This window comes from Amphiprion ocellaris, chromosome 17 (genome assembly GCF_022539595.1).
Source record: "Amphiprion ocellaris isolate individual 3 ecotype Okinawa chromosome 17, ASM2253959v1, whole genome shotgun sequence".
Classification (NCBI taxonomy): domain Eukaryota; kingdom Metazoa; phylum Chordata; class Actinopteri; family Pomacentridae; genus Amphiprion; species Amphiprion ocellaris.
Genome location: NC_072782.1, coordinates 32010844 through 32026961, shown reverse-complemented (window position 1 = coordinate 32026961; position 16118 = coordinate 32010844). Strand labels below are relative to the sequence as shown.

Below are 16118 nucleotides of genomic sequence, written 5' to 3'. Positions count from 1 at the left end.
AAATCATTTCTAGACCATGACAAGTTGTTTGGATCATAAAGTAAAACACTAGATTGTTCTTTTGTCGTTTTGTGTCTCATTTTGTAATATTTTGTCTTGTTTTTGTATTTTTTGTGTCCTTTTTGTCTCACTTGGATTTTTTGTCGTTTTGTTTCGTTTTTGGCCATTTTTTTGTCATTTTGTAACTTTTTTCAATTTTTTTGTCTCATTTTTTTGTCGTTTGTTTCTTGTGTTTGTTTCCTTTTTGTCTAGCTTTTGTTTTTTGTCCTTTTTTGTTTTTTTGTCTCTCATTTGTGCAAAATTTAGTGTTTTTTTGTCTGGCTTTTGTCATTTGCCTCATGATTTTGTCGTTTTGTTTCCTTTTTGTCTCTCTTGTGTTTTTTGTCTATTTGTTTTGTAACTTTTTTCTGAAATTATTTGTCTCTTTTTTGTTTTGTTTTGTGTCATTTTTCTTATTTTTTGTCGTTTTGTTTCTTGTTTTTGTAGTTTTGTGTTTCCTTTTTGTCTCGCTTATGTTTTTTGTCTATCTTTGGTATTTTGTGTTTTGCCTTATTCGTCTCTCGCTTGTGTTTGTCTACTTTTCTGTCGTTTTGTTTGTCTCTTTTGTCATTTTTTTGTCAAATTTTTGTCGTTTGTCCATGTTTTTGTCGTTTTGTGTTTCCTTTTGGTCTCGCTTGTGTTTTTTGTCTACTTTTTTGTTGTTTTGTTTCTTGTTTTTGGCCATTTTTTGTCACTTTTACCTTTTTTCAATTTTTTTGTCTCATGTTTTTGTTGTTTTTCTCATGTTTGTTTCCTTTTTGTCTTGCTTGTGTTTTTTGTCTTTTTTGTCTCATTTTGTTTCTCATTTGTGCAAAATTTGGTTGTTTTTTTGTTGTTTTTTGTCATTCTTGTCTGACTTTTGTCGTTTGTCTCATGTTTTTGTCGTTTTGTTTCTCGTGTTTGTAGTTTTGCGTTTCCTTTTTGTCTCGCTTGTGTTTTTTGTCCTTTTTTGGTCATTTTGTGTTTTGCTTTATTTGTTGTTTTGTGCATCGTTTGTGTTGTTTTGTGGGTTTTTTGTGTCGCTTGGGTTGTTTGTCTATTTTTGTCATTTTGTTTCTCACTTTTGTCATTTCTTAGTCTCGTTTGTGTCGTTTGTCCATTTTTTTGTTGCTTTGTAGCTTTTTTGTCTCATTTTTGGTCGTTGTGTGTCTTGTTTTTCTAATATTTTGTCTTGTTATTGTTGTTTATGTTCTTTGTTGGTCATATTTTTGTCGTTTTGATCATAAAGTAAAATACTACATCATTCAGTTCCAGGTGACTAAATGTTGTGTTCCTTTGTCGACACTCTGTGATCTGGAAGTTGTAATGTGGAAATGATAAACTGAGGCTGGATGTTGATGAAACTGAATTTATTTTACTCGATAAATTTCAGGTTGTTCATGATGTTTTGTAAAAAGATAATTCATTAAATGTGAACATTTTTGCACTAAACCAAAGGAACCATTAGGAGTTGTGGTTATTTACAGGTTAATCTGCTGGTTTTACTGGTTTTACTGGTCTGGTCCACTGGAGATGAAACTGGGCTGAATGTGGAACCTGGACTAAGATGAGTTTGACGCCTCTGGTTTAGATTCTTATGTTTCTCTCAGAACCAACAGGGAGCAAATGATTGGTGCAAAATTCAACCTAAAGCATGAAAACAAATGAAAACTTCAACCCAGACGGTAAACAGAGTTCACACCTGATGAAGGTCAGCTGACTCCACTCAGACTCAGAAACCTGCATTAAGACCAGACGTCCTCAAAGAGCTTTTTTATTACCAGCATCAGAGGAAACGTCTGAAGATCGGAGCTCTGAGACTGAAATCTGCTTTTAAATCTGCTTCATTCTGGACTTCAGGTGAAGTTCTGGGAGTTTAGTCTTAAATTTAACTTTGTGCTTCCAAACAAACGGCAGGTCTGACTTCATCATCATCATCTTCACTTCTGAGTTTTGTTTATTTATTTTCGTTATAAATGTGGTTCTGGCATCCTCAACATATATTCTTTTATCATAAATAAACTCAAATGTTATTAAAGCGCAAATTTCAAAACAAAAGCGTTAAATTCTGCAAATTAGCCTCAAAGTGTCAGAAATAATAAACTTAACCTCGTTATTTTTTTCTCCACAATTTTAAGTCATATAATTCATTATTTTCTATTTTCATAACGTGTTAAAGTCATAATTCTGGTGTCCTACTTTGCTCAGCAACACTCCAGCACCTTCTTACAATATTTTTTTGTCACTTAATGGTCATTTTTAGTAATTTTTTTTATGTTTTATGTCTCATTTGAGTCATTTTCTGTCCTTTTAAGGTCACTCTGTCATTTTGCCTCTTAATTTGCGCCTTTTTCATCTCTGTGTTGTTGTTTTCCATTTCTTTGAGATGTTTTTTGTCACTTTGTGGTATTTTTTTATATTTTATGTCTCATTTTAGTCGTTTTCTGTGATTTTGTGTCTCCTTTTGATCATCTTCGAGTCATTTACTGTCTTGTTAGGTCACTTTTTGTTATTTTGCCTTTTAATTTGCACCTTTTCTGTCTTTTTGTTGTTGTTTTCCATTTCTTTGAGATGTTTTTTGTCACTTTGTGGTCATTTTTTATTTTTTTTTCCATTTGTGCCATTTTGTCTCATCTTTTGCTAAATTCTGTAAATTAGCCTCAAAGTGTCAGAAATAATAAACTTAATCTCATGTTATTTTCCCCCCATGATTTAAAACCATATAATTCATTATTTTCTATTTTGGTAATGTGCTACAGTCATAATTGTGGTGTCCTGCTTTGCTCAGCAGCACTCCAGCAGCTTGTTCATTCTCCCATTCAGCCTCTTTAGATCTTCCTTCCCCCTCGTCTTCCTCCCCCGCTGCGTTTCTTCCCTCCAGGCGTCTTTTAAGTGTTTTTCAGGAAACCGCAGATTATTGGCAGTGAGATCAGACGCTGTTATAGATCTCATAGATGCTGCTGGGAACATTCCACATTTACGTTTGTATTTATATGCATCATTGTCGTCGTCTTCGTCCCGCGAACCTCCGATTTTCCTGCAGGCTGCAGAGTCCAGACTGAAGAGAATGAAAAGTGAAGCTGTTTAGTTTCTATCTGGGTCAGAGGATGAACGGAGGAAAAACATCTGATGGAACTCCTCGTCTTTAAGCCTTTAAATAGACCTTTAATTGGCTTTTAAAGCTCATATTATCACATATAAACATGCTGTTCAAGCTCAGTAATGGAGGACGTATACTGATGTATGTGGACACTAATATTTATATCAAGTGTTTTACTAGAAATAGGAGTTAAATGTAGTTAATGTGCAGTAAAATTATAGGAAAATATGACAATCGATTACATCCTGTGTGTTTTCATGTGCAATTCTTCAGATCATTATTTATTTCAGTATTTTGGTTCTTTCATTCATTTAGTGAAAGTTTTCTGGAAATACGACAGAATCTACTGGGTCAAAAGTAAACACAGCAAAGCATGGTGGTGGCAGTATCATGCTTTGAGTTCAGTTTGTCCATTTCCACCTCAGTTCAGTTCTTCTGGTTTCCACAAACTATTATATGAATGTTCTTAAAGAAAATATTAGAAGTTTTACTGATATATATGGAATCACTTTAGATATTTTTAGGATTTTTTGGAAGATTTTTACAAATTTTTGGAAAATATTTACTAGAATTTTCTTGCCAAATTTGGGGGATTTTTTATTTATTTATTTTTTTTAATTAAAGCTTTTAAGGGAAACTTTGAAGGAATTATTGGAATTTTCTTCCTGAAGGTTTTTTTCAGACAAGGAAACAGTATTTTTTGGTGCCCGTAAATGAAGACAACAGGAGAGTTAAGAACATAAAATGGAATAAAAGTTACAGTAAATCCTGAACTTTTCACTTTTAGAATTAAAAAATCTAGTAAAAAATTAGATGTCATAAAAAAAATAAATAAAACAAAACAAGATTAAATTTAAAAATAGAAAAAAATCAAATAAAGTCGAACATAAAATAGAACAAACTGACAAATTTAACTCTTTAGATGCCAGTTGGTTTATGTAACGTCACTGTTACTTATTATGAAAACAAACATTAAAATACTTATTTTTACTATAATCAGTGGTAAACTATAGATTCTGTCTTTTGATGATGATATCAAAGATTACAGATGTTGATTCTGAAGTTTAATCAACAAACTCAGACTGAGAAACTTCAGGACAAATAAAATTATATATTTGTATTATTTTTTTACTTTCACTTCATGAATTAATTCACTTTTGTTTTTAAACCAAAATCAGTCCTGATGACAACAAGTAAATATTCATTAAATTTTAGGATTAAATCATTTAAATGGCAGTTTGTTTACATGTTGTTGTTATTATTATTATTATTATTATTATTATTATTATTATTTCATGAAATGAAAATGAATGAAAAACCTCACTTCAGACCTTAATAACAACAATAATAATAATAATAATAATAATAATAACAGTAACAAAAAACAATAATAATAACTATCCAGGCTCTGTTGTTTTATTGTCGTTTATTTGCAGATTAACATGAAGCTGAATCACAAACAAAACAAAACACACCAACAAAATTAGAAATCACCAAGTCAGATTATTAAATGACAACTGACTGCAATAAAATTTCATTATTTGTCCCCAGAAAAACCAAAATAAAATATAAATCCAACACATTCTGTACATATATATCCCCGTGAAAGAGAAACGAAGTGAACATCTGAAGAAAAAGCTGATTTTTCCTTCACTTCAGCTGGTTCCTTAAATGCATCACTAAACATGAGGTTGAAGAAACATGAATTGAAATCAAAGGAAAGCAAAGAGCAGATTCAGAAGGACGTTAAAAGTCCTTCACTGTTAATGAAGTTAATGAGTTAAAGTTGTTCTAAATGAATTAAAGTTGCTTTAAATGAGTTAAAGTTGCTCTAAATGAATAAAAGTTGCTTTAAATGAGTTAAAGTTTCTTTAAATGAATAAAAGTTGCTCTAAAGTGGTAAAAGTTGCTCTAAAGTGGTAAAAGTTGCTTTAAATGAGTAAAAGTTGCTCTAAATGAGGAAAAGTTGCTTTAAATGAATAAAAGTTTCTCTAACTGAGTTAAAGTTGCTCTAAAGTGGTAAAAGTTGCTTTAAATGAGTTGAAGTTGCTTTAAATGAATAAAAGTTTCTCTAACTGAGTTAAAGTTGCTCTAAAGTGGTAAAAGTTGCTTTAAATGAGTTGAAGTTGCAACAAAACCTGCTTTTCTGTCTAAAATCAGGCCATTTCTCAGTGATCCAGACTTTTGAACAGTCGTGTGTCGTGAACTTAAATCAGGGCTGAACATGAACCTCAGACTCTGGAAATACTGTTTGACTTTCAGGAACTCTGCAGTGTTTCCAACATCATATGAAAGCCAAACTCCAGCATGTAGAGGTTCAGTGAATGTGGTCTGGACTCTGTGGAGGAGAGTCATGGTTTTAGAGACGCTGTAGAAAGACAGAATACCTGCTCTGTGATCCAGATAGACTCCGATTCTGGAGGACTCAGGACCAGAGACGGTAGTGATGATGTTGTTGTACCAAAATATATATCTGTTGGTGGAACAAATCAAAGACCAAGATTTGTCATTACATCCAAATCTACATTCCTTTGAGTTTCCTTTTCTGCAGATATTCTTCTTTGCGACTGAAACTTCAATGTGTCCTCCTCTCCACTCCACCTCCCAGTAACATCGTCCAGTCAGACTCTCTTTACTCAGGACCTGAAACCAAACAGTGAATCTCTCTTGATGATCAGGATAATGCTGGTCTTGTCCCATAAATGTTACTTTTCTGTTCCCTTCAGATAGTAACAGAAAACTGTGTGCTGTGGTTGGATCCAGAGTGATTTCTCTGGAATATTTTAAGAATCCATCTCTGGTCTTTGGTTGTGGTTCTGACAGTAGAACATCCACTTCAGTGATTGCCAGTGAGATGTTTGTCCACGTGTCCCTCAGAATGTTCTGTAGATGATCTCTGAGCTCTTTCACAGCTGCTGTCACGTCCTCAAAGTGTCTCAGATTACGGATGTCGATGCTGGATGAGGGTTTGGACTCACTGAGTGCTGACACTGAGGGGTAGTTGTGGAGGAACTGGCTGTGATCTGGTGTATCTGAGAGCTGCTTCAGCTCAGCATCTTTCCTCTTCAGATCCCTGATCTCCTGCTCCAGCTTCTCCTGAAGCTCTTTGACTCGACTCTCTTCAGTCTTCTGCTGGGATCTGATCTGCTGCTCCACATCTCGCTGTCTGTTATGGATGAGTTGGATCATCTCGCTGAACATCTTCTCATTGTCCTCCACTGTTCTATCAGCACAGACTCTGATGTCCTCCAGCTCCTGTTGAAGCATCTTCACGTCTTTCTGTCTGTCCTGGATTCTCTGCTGGACGTTCAGTCGACTCACCTCCAGCTCCTTCTGCTTCTTCTTCCTTTCTGCTGCTGCTGAGACGCTTTCATGGCCTTTATGTTCATCCAAGGAACACAGAGAACAGATCAACTGCTGATCAGTGAGACAGAAAATTTTCATCACCTCATCATGACGAGAGCAGATGTTCTCCTGGAGGTTCTTGGAGGGTTCCACCAGCTGGTGTTTCTTAAAAGCAGGAGATTGATAGTGAGGCTGGAGGTGCTGCTCACAGAAAGAGACCAGACAGAATAAACAGGACTTGAAGGCTTTCAGTTTCCTCCCAGTGCAGGAATCACAGGACACATCTCCAGGTCCAGCATAGCAGAGATCATCATCATCTTCAGCAGCAGCAGCTTGGAGTCTGGTCTTCTTCAGCTCCTCCACTAAATCTGCTAACAGCACGTGTTTCTCCAGGACAGGTCTTGGTGTGAAAGTCTTCCTGCACTGAGGGCAGCTGTAGATTCTCTTCCCATCCTCTCCATCCCAGTGGGTTTTAATACAGTCCATGCAGTAGTCGTGTCCACAGGAAGTAGAGACCGGATCCTTCAGGAGATCCAGACAGATGGAACAAGAGAGTTTCTCTGAATCTGACTGATTTCTTTGCTGCGCCATTTCTCCTCTGGCTCACACAGACTAAGTTTCACTTCCTCAAACATGAAACTAGTCTGAGCTCTGATCTACAAATCATGTGTTTCTGCAGTGAACGGGTTCCTGTCAGCTTCTTCCAGCCGTCTGCAGAGTGCAGATCTGAAGGGAGGAACCAGGAAATGTGTGTTTGTAGAGCAGGAAGGAGAGGAGGCTTATCAGGCTGGACTTCATTCCAGGAAGAAACCTAGAAAAACAACCCAACAGAACAAAAGAGTACAGCAGAAATAAATAGAATAACATAGAACATGAAGTGGAATAAAAGTTAGCCAGAACCCAGAACTTTCTGAAAATGTCCGTTTTATAATCAGGATGTTCTAAAACTGTATTTATTCTCTTTGACTTTGTCCTGGACAGGATGGACACATTTTACTGTTTGCTCACATCTTATCTGCTTGCAGTAAATCCATAAAAAGTGGTGCAACTTGAACAACATGCATTTACAGCAGTCTAAGGTCGACTTTAATCATGAAACTCAGTGGAACATTTTCACTCTTTGGGGGAGAAATCATGAAGCCTCAATGACACTTTTTACTGATACTGACCCAGCTAGTGTTAGCTAGCTATAAAGCAGGCTAGTTTGAAGACACATGATAATAACACACTCATGGAAGCCTGGGGCGGGAATACAGTTATTATAATTTCTTACAAAATATGAAAGATAACTTAGAAATCTAAATGGAATGATTTCAAAAACATGTTTTTTTTAAGAATAGCTGGAATATGAAATGATAACAGCTTTTAATTCCAAAGATATTGAAGAAAACGACGTCACCGAGTCATTTTAAACCCACTGATGCATCTAAGAGTTAATTTGATTTGATTAAATTACATTAAATTTAATCAAATAAAAACACAATTAAAAAATAAAATACCATAAAACATAAAATGGACTAAGTTACAGTAAATCCTGAACTTTTTTCTTTTTTGAATAAAAAAATAAAATAAAATAAATCAGATGATGTAAAATAAAATGAAATTTAAAAAATATATACCAAATAAAAACAAAATAAATTAAAAATAAAATTAGAAAATTTAGTAGAACATAAAATAGAATAGAAGTTACAGTAAACGGTCCGTGTATATTTTGGCAATTGGATTTTCCGTTCTGAAACGGGGATCGAAAAACAAAAAACGAGTGGTTATTTGATAATCGTTTTAATATTCCTTTTAACCAGGATTTTGGATGGAAAACTCAGTTAAAGCAACATTTTAGGTGCATGTCCAAGGATTTTGGTGGAATGTTCCTTTAAGGTGGATGTTTGAGGACCTTGTAGGTGGAATACTTCCTGAAACCAACCTTTTAGGTCAACATTTAAAGATTTAAGGTGGAATATTCCTTTAAACCAACCTAAATTTCATGTTTTGATCATTATCAAGTGAGAAACCTCAATCCAGACTCCTCATAATGATGTTTGAGATTCATGCTGCTGTTATTTGTTTAGTCCAGACTAAATGACAGAAATCCTCAACTGTAATTTTATTTCAGGACTCGGTTATTAAATGTCAAAACAATCCATGTGACTCTAAAAACTCAACAGCTTTACAAACTCTAAGATTAAACTCTCCACAAGGATCCAAAATAAGTTGGACTTCTACATGAGAGCTTTAATTATTCTTCATCTACTTCCTGAAAAGTTTGGTCAATAAAAAAGACAAAAACTAATATTTTCAGCTGAACTAAAGACAGACTTTGTGATTTTTCTGCTCACATGTTGTGTTGTTGTAAACTTCCTCTTTCTAATAAATATCCTCCTAACCCCCTGGAAACCAGTGTTTGTCCTGTTTTTGTGTTGCTCCTCAGTGACCCTAGACAGCCGGGTCCTAATGTTTTTGAGCAACACACCATAATATGATGTTTTTACAATGATGGTTCTACTATGGAACCAGTTTGACATGTTCAGGTGTTCTTTGTGTAAAAACTCAGAGATTTCAGGGATCAGAAGGTGGTTTTCAACTTTCTTTGTTAAGTTTCTGCTTCAACTTTAAACTAAATTTTCTTCACTAAGCCAGCCCTCTGGACTTCCAGGAAGCTGTGTTCCTATTGGCTGTCCAGGTGGCTGCTTGGTGTTATCAGGAACACCTGAGCTGCTCAGTGTCTTCCTGCTTTATTTAGCTGCAGACAAACATTTCCTCTGATTCTCTTCACCACTGAACCGGGTTTGGTTCCGTTGCTTTAGTTTGTTCTTTAGGCGTTGGCTTGCAGCTTCCAGCAGTGAAATCATCTTTAATGTGTTTCTTGGTGTGTTTCAGGGCTTTGTACTGGATAGTTGTCTTGGTAAATGAGGTTCTTTAGCCACAGTTAGCACATGGTGCTAATGTGTGCAGTGATTAGTGGATTTGGTGCAGGTGAGTTGTGTCTTTATCTTGGCTGTAGTGAGTCTTTTGGATGACATACTAAACTGTGACATTTACGGCCTCCTTTAGATTATTTCATCATATGGCACGTTTTTACAACATGGTGACAAATGGGATTTTTTTTCGACATAGTATACTATGGCGTTTTTTTGCGCCAAAATTCATGATGATTTTTTTTTCAAAGAAAACCTTTCTGCAGTGTTTTTCACGGCCTCCTTTACATTATTTCATCATATGGCCCATTTTTACAACACGTTGAAAAATTGCATTTTTTTTCGACATAGTATACTATAGCGTTTTTTTGCGCCAAAATTCATGATTTTTTTTTTCAAAGAAAACCTTTCTGCAGTGTTTTTCATGGCCTCCTTTACATTATTTCATTATATGGCACGTTTTTACAACACGTTTAAAAATCGCATTTTTTTTCAATAGTATACTATGGCGTTTTTTTGCGCCAAAATTCATGATGATTTTTTTTTTCAAAGAAAACCTTTCTGCAGTGTTTTTCACGGCCTCCTTTACATTATTTCATCATATGGGACGTTTCTACAACATGGTGACAAATGGCATTTTTTTTTCGACATAGTATACTATGGCGTTTTTTTGCGCCAAAATTCATGGTGATTTTTTTTCAAAATAAACCTTACCATAGTGTTTTTCATGGCCTCCTTTACATTATTTCATCATATGGCACGTTTTTACAACATGTTGAAATATCTCATTTTTTTTTCGACATAGTATACTATGGCGTTTTTTTGCGCCAAAATTCATGGTGATTTTTTTTCAAAATAAACCTTACCATAGTGTTTTTCATGGCCTCCTTTACATTATTTCATCATATGGCACGTTTTTACAACATGTTGAAATATCTCATTTTTTTTTCGACATAGTATACTATGGCGTTTTTATGCGCCAAAATTCAGGATGATTTTTTTTTCAAAGAAAACCTTTCTGGCGTGTTTTTCACGGCCTCCTTTACATTATTTCATCATATGGCACGTTTTTACAACATGGTAAAAAATGGCATTTTTTTTTCGACAGTATACTATGGCGCTTTTTTGCACCAAAATTCATGATGATTTTTTTTTCAAAGAAAACCTTACCATAGTGTTTTTCACGGCCCACTTCACATTATTTCATTATGTGGCATGTTTTTACAACATGTTGAAATATCTTTTTTTTTTCGACATAGTATACTATGGCGTTTTTTTGCGCCAAAATTCATGGTGATTTTTTTTTTCAAAATAAACCTTACCATAGTGTTTTTCACGGCCTCCTTTACATTATTTCATCATATGGCACGTTTTTACAACACGTTGAAAAATTGCGTTTTTTTTCGACATAGTATACTATGGCGTTTTTTTGCGCCAAAATTCATTATTTTTTCAAAGAAAACCTTTCTGGAGTGTTTTTCACGGCCTCCTTTACATTATTTCATCATATGGCACGTTTTTACAACACGTTGAAAAATCGCATTTATTTTTCGACATAGTATAGTAAGGCGTTTTTTTTGCGCCAAAATTCATGATGATTTTTTTTTCAAAGAAAACCGTTCTGGAGTGTTTTTCACGGCCTCCTTTACATTATTTCATCATATGGCACGTTTTTACAACATGTTGAAAAATCTCATTTTTTTTCCCGACATAGTATACTATGGCGTTTTTTTGCGCCAAAATTCATGATGATTTTTTTTTCAAAGAAAACCTTTCTGGAGTGTTTTTCACGGCCTCCTTTACATTATTTCATCATATGGCATGTTTTCACAACACGTTGAAAAATTGCATTTTTTTCGACATAGTATACTATGGCATTTTTTTCATGACATAATATTCAATGACTTTTTTTATGAAATGAAAAAAATACAAAAAATAAAAAAAAATAAAATGAAAATAAATAAAACAATATAAAAGTATTTTAACAAGTTGATTTCCATTGTTTTTACCGTATCTTACATGCTGACAAATTCTCACGACATACTACACAATGAAATACTTCTGACATGATAGACAATTGTTTTGTGACAAATTACATATGTTGTTTTTCTGCCACATTATACTGACTTGTATTTTTAGACCATATGTTGCACTATTTAGGTCATATACTACAATATGACAGATTTTTACGACATGCCATACTTTGATGTTTATTAACATAAAATACTATGACGCTATTTTTACAAAGATTTATACTATGACTTATTTTTGCAAAGATAGTGTAGGACAGTGTCTTTATGAATTATGTTGCACAATTTTGGTGATACGCTACAATATGGATGATTTTATAACATGTCATACTTTCAAATTTTTTATGACTTGCTATAGAATGACGTTTTTTGTCAAATGATGGCCGACATGCGATACTATGACGTTATTGGTGAAATTTTGGACAACATATTATCCGATACCATTTTTGTGAAGTGCTGGACGGCATAGTATACTATGACATTTTTGTTACGTTTTGGACGAAATACTATACCATGATGTTTTTGGTTAAATTTCTGATGACATACTATACTATGACATTTTTGTTGATATTTTGGACGACATACTATACTATGATGTTTTAGTGATACTTTGAGCAACATACTAAACTATGACTTTTTTTCCACATTTTGGACGGTTTTGTCACATTTTGTACGACAGATTTTAGAGTAGAATGTTACTCCAAACCATCCTTTAGGTCTACATTTAAGGTGGAATACTCCTTTACACCAAGATTTTTTGGTCTACATTGGAGGATTTTAGGTGGAATATTCCTTTGATTGAACTTTTTAAGTTTATGTTCCAGGATGTTGGGTGGAATATACCATCAGACCAACCTCCAAGGTCTACAGTAGTGAATTTTAGGTGGAATATACCATTAAACTCACCTTTTAGGTCTACATTGGAGGATTTTAGGTGGAATTTTCTTCCAAACCATCTTTTAGTCTATATTTAAGGGTGTTTAGGATGGTATATTCTTCCAAACCAACTTCTCAGGTCTACATTTCAGGTGGAATATTCCTCCATACTAACTTTTTTGGTCTACATTGAAGGATTTTTTCTAAACACCCCTTTCAGGTCTATATTTGAGGTTTTAGGTGGAATATTCCTTTTAACCAGCCCCTCAGGTCTCTTTGAGGATTTTGGATGGAATACTCTGTTAAAGCAACATTTTAGGTGCATGTCCAAGGATTTTTGGTGGAATGTTCCTTTAAGGTGGATGTTTGAGGACCTTGTAGGTGGAATACTTCCTGAAACCAACCTTTTAGGTCAACATTTAAAGATTTAAGGTGGAATATTCCTTTAAACCAACCTAAATTTCATGTTTTGATCATTATCAAGTGAGAAACCTCAATCCAGACTCTTCATAATGACATTTGAGATTTATGCTGCTGTTATTTGTTTAGTCCAGACTAAATGACAGAAATCCACAACTGTAATTTTATTTCAGGACTCAGTTATTAAATGTCAAAACAATCCATGTGACTCTAAAAACTCAACAGCTTTACAAACTCTAAGATTAAACTCTCCACAAGGATCCAAAATAAGTTGGACTTTTACATGAGAGCTTTAATTATTCTTCATCTACTTCCTGAAAAGTTTGGTCAATAAAAAAGACAAAAACTAATATTTTCAGCTGAACTAAAGACAGACTTTGTGATTTTTCTGCTCACATGTTGTGTTGTTGTAAACTTCCTCTTTCTAATAAATATCCTCCTAACCCCCTGGAAACCAGTGTTTGTCCTGTTTTTGTGTTGCTCCTCAGTGACCCTAGACAGCCGGGTCCTAATGTTTTTTGAGCAACACACCATAATATGATGTTTTTACAATGATGGTTCTACTATGGAACCAGTTTGACATGTTCAGGTGTTCTTTGTGTGAAAACTCAGAGATTTCAGGGATCAGAAGGTGGTTTTCAACTTTCTTTGTTAACTTTCTGCTTCAACTTTAAACTAAATTTCCTTCACTAAGCCAGCCCTCTGGACTTCCAGGAAGCTGTGTTCCTATTGGCTGTCCAGGTGGCTGTGTTCCTATTGGCTGTCCAGGTGGCTGCTTGGTGTTATCAGGAACACCTGAGCAGCTCAGTGTCTTCCTGCTTTATGTGGCTGCAAACATTTCCTCTGATTCTCTTCACCACAGAACCGGGTTTGGTTCCATTGCTTTAGGTTGTTCTTTAGGCGTTGGCTTGCAGCTTCCAGCAGTAAAATCATCTTTAGTGTTTCTTGGTGTGTTTTAGGGCTTTGTACTGGATAGTTGTCTTGGTAAATGTGGTTCTTTAGCCACAGTTAGCACATGGTGCTAATGTGTGCAGTGATTAGTGGATTTGGTGCAGGTGAGTTGTGTCTTTATCTTGGCTGTAGTGAGTCTTCAGAGGTTTTTGGTCAGACACATTCTGTATTCTTGTTTGTGAACCAGCGTTGGTTGTCCAGAAGGTAAGAGTTCCTGTCCTGATTCTCTGTTCTCAGAGGTTCTCTGGTAGGCTGCAGGAGACTTTAGCGTTTGGGTTGTGCTAGTTTGGTTTTTGTATGGTTTCATTTGGACGACTATCTTGAGGCTCCTCCATGTGGTTTAGTGAGGTTTTCTGGAACAGTTCTACAAAGCAACCTGCAGCAGAAGAGACTTTGAGAGTGTTTAGGAAGTTCTGGAGACCAGACTTTAGAGCAGCAGAAACATTTGTCAGCAGTTTGAGCAGGAGAAGGTGAGCTTCAGAGTAGAAATGAGACAGAAACCTTCTTGACCCGTGTGGTGAGGTCCTGTACCAAGAGTTTGAGCAGGTTGTGAAGAGTCTGAAGTTCTTTGGTCTGAAAGCACAAGAAGAGTCGACTCATTAAAGGAGAAAACAGGAGATATTGTTGGTTCTTCTGTCGCTCTGCAGTTTCCTTAGACTGAATATCAAGTTTATATTTTAAATGATTTCCCATGTGAGCCCAAGAAGACTTCAATAAACTCCCTCCATCCCCTGAACACAACACATTTTATTACCATGTTAAATCTTTTTTTAAATTATGTTTTTGAGTTTTAATCATAGTTTAAATCAAAGTTTTTTCTCTTTGCTTGTTTAGTTTTGTCATCTGTGTGAAAGGTGCTAAACAAATAAAGTTGAATTGATAAACTGAATAATTGACTAACTCATGATTGTGACAACAGAAGTGTTTTCATTGTGATTTAAGGGTTTATTTCATTTTTAAGGTTGGGGTTAAAATCTTAACAGAAAAAAAGATTAAAGATATAAACTACATTTAACAAAGCAATTAAATCAAAAGAAGAAAACATTTAATACAGTAAAACTTTTAAAAAGAAAATTAAACATTAAATACAATTAAATTAAACAGACAAAATATTTAATTAGATAATTAAACAGAAGATACAAAACATGTAATTATGAAATTAAACAAAATTTTTAAACAAAAATATTAAACATTAAAGATGAAATGTTTTAGATAATTAAATATTTAAAAATACAATTAAACAAGAAGAATATTAAACATTTAAAAATACAAAACATTTAATTAGATTATTAAACCTGTAAAAAGAGAAAATATTTAATTAAAAAATTAAATGTTTAATTAGAAAATTAAATCTTAAAGACAATAAAACTTTAAATAGGAATTAAACAGAAAATACAATGAAGCATTTAAAAAGAAAATTAAACATTAAAAGGTGGTAAAACATTTAAAAGGAAAAACAAAGATTTAATCGAAAAATTAAACACTGGGAAAGAAAAGGAAATTTTTCAAACAAGCCGATAAAACATTTGAAAAAACAACAATTAAACATTAAAAAGACAAAACATTTGGAAATCAAATCAGACATTAGAAAAGAATAAAAGGTGAGAAAAGAGCAAAACTAAATATTTAAGAAGAATCAAACTAAAGACAAAACATTTGAAAAGACACCAGTTAAACTTTAGAAGATCAAATTAAACAGAAGAGACAATAAAACGATGAAAAAGAGCAAAAAGAGATCAAGGTATTAAAGCGTTTTCTAGTCTGAAATGAAAACATCAAGTTGTTTCTTTAAACATTTCTTCTTTCTATGTTTTTGGTTTGATTGTGGACAGATTTACTAAGAACTCATTTCAGAAAACTGCTTTCCAGATAAAGTCTACTAGTAGTTGAAGGCATTTATCAAACTAATGTTACCTTCTGATCTCCATAAACTTTACTGTTCAGTGAAGAGAATCAAAGTTTGTTGAGGATTTCTAAAAAACCCACAGGTGAAGGTCTGAGAAGAACTCAGATGGATGGTCTAAATGTGAAATCAAGACTCATGGTCACAAGTTTTAAGGCTTCTGTTAACCAGAAAGTTCAAACTAACAGAGAAGTACTGAGAAACCTTTAAGATTTCAGTCCTCAGACCGTCTAAAGGTTCAAACTAACAGAGAACTACTCAAGAACTTTTAAGATTTCAGTCCTCGGACTGTCTAAAGGTTCAAACTAACAGAGAAGTACTCAAGAACTTCGAAGATATCAGTCCTCGGACTGTCTGAAAGTTCAGTCTAACAGAGAACTACTGTGGGACTTAGAAAATTTCAGCCCTCAGACTGTGTGAAAGCTCAGGTCCTGAGGACTCGGGAGGTGTGGAGGCTTTGGAAAGTCTTGGAACTGAGGGTTCCACCCTCCAGCACAAAGGCCGAAGTCCCACCTCCTGAGAAAAACGGTCGAGTCGAGACTCGAGTTAAAAAAAAAACT

At 34.4% G+C, this 16118-nt stretch overlaps 1 protein-coding gene across 1 annotated transcript; it reads right to left on the bottom strand.

The window, feature by feature from the left end:
* Nucleotides 1–4527: 4527 nt before the first annotated feature.
* LOC111565261 (tripartite motif-containing protein 16-like) lies at nt 4528–7872 on the bottom strand. The gene has a single exon (XM_023265296.3). It carries the CDS (start codon nt 7052–7054, stop codon nt 5210–5212), a length of 1845 nt encoding a protein of 614 aa, XP_023121064.2. The 5' UTR covers nt 7055–7872; the 3' UTR covers nt 4528–5209.
* Between the last annotated feature and the right edge of the window lie 8246 nt (nt 7873–16118).

What these genes read in the sequence shown, in the direction of transcription:
- LOC111565261 (XM_023265296.3), bottom strand. Translation starts at nt 7,054, where the DNA reads ATGGCGCAGCAAAGAAATCAGTCAGATTCAGAGAAACTCTCTTGTTCC.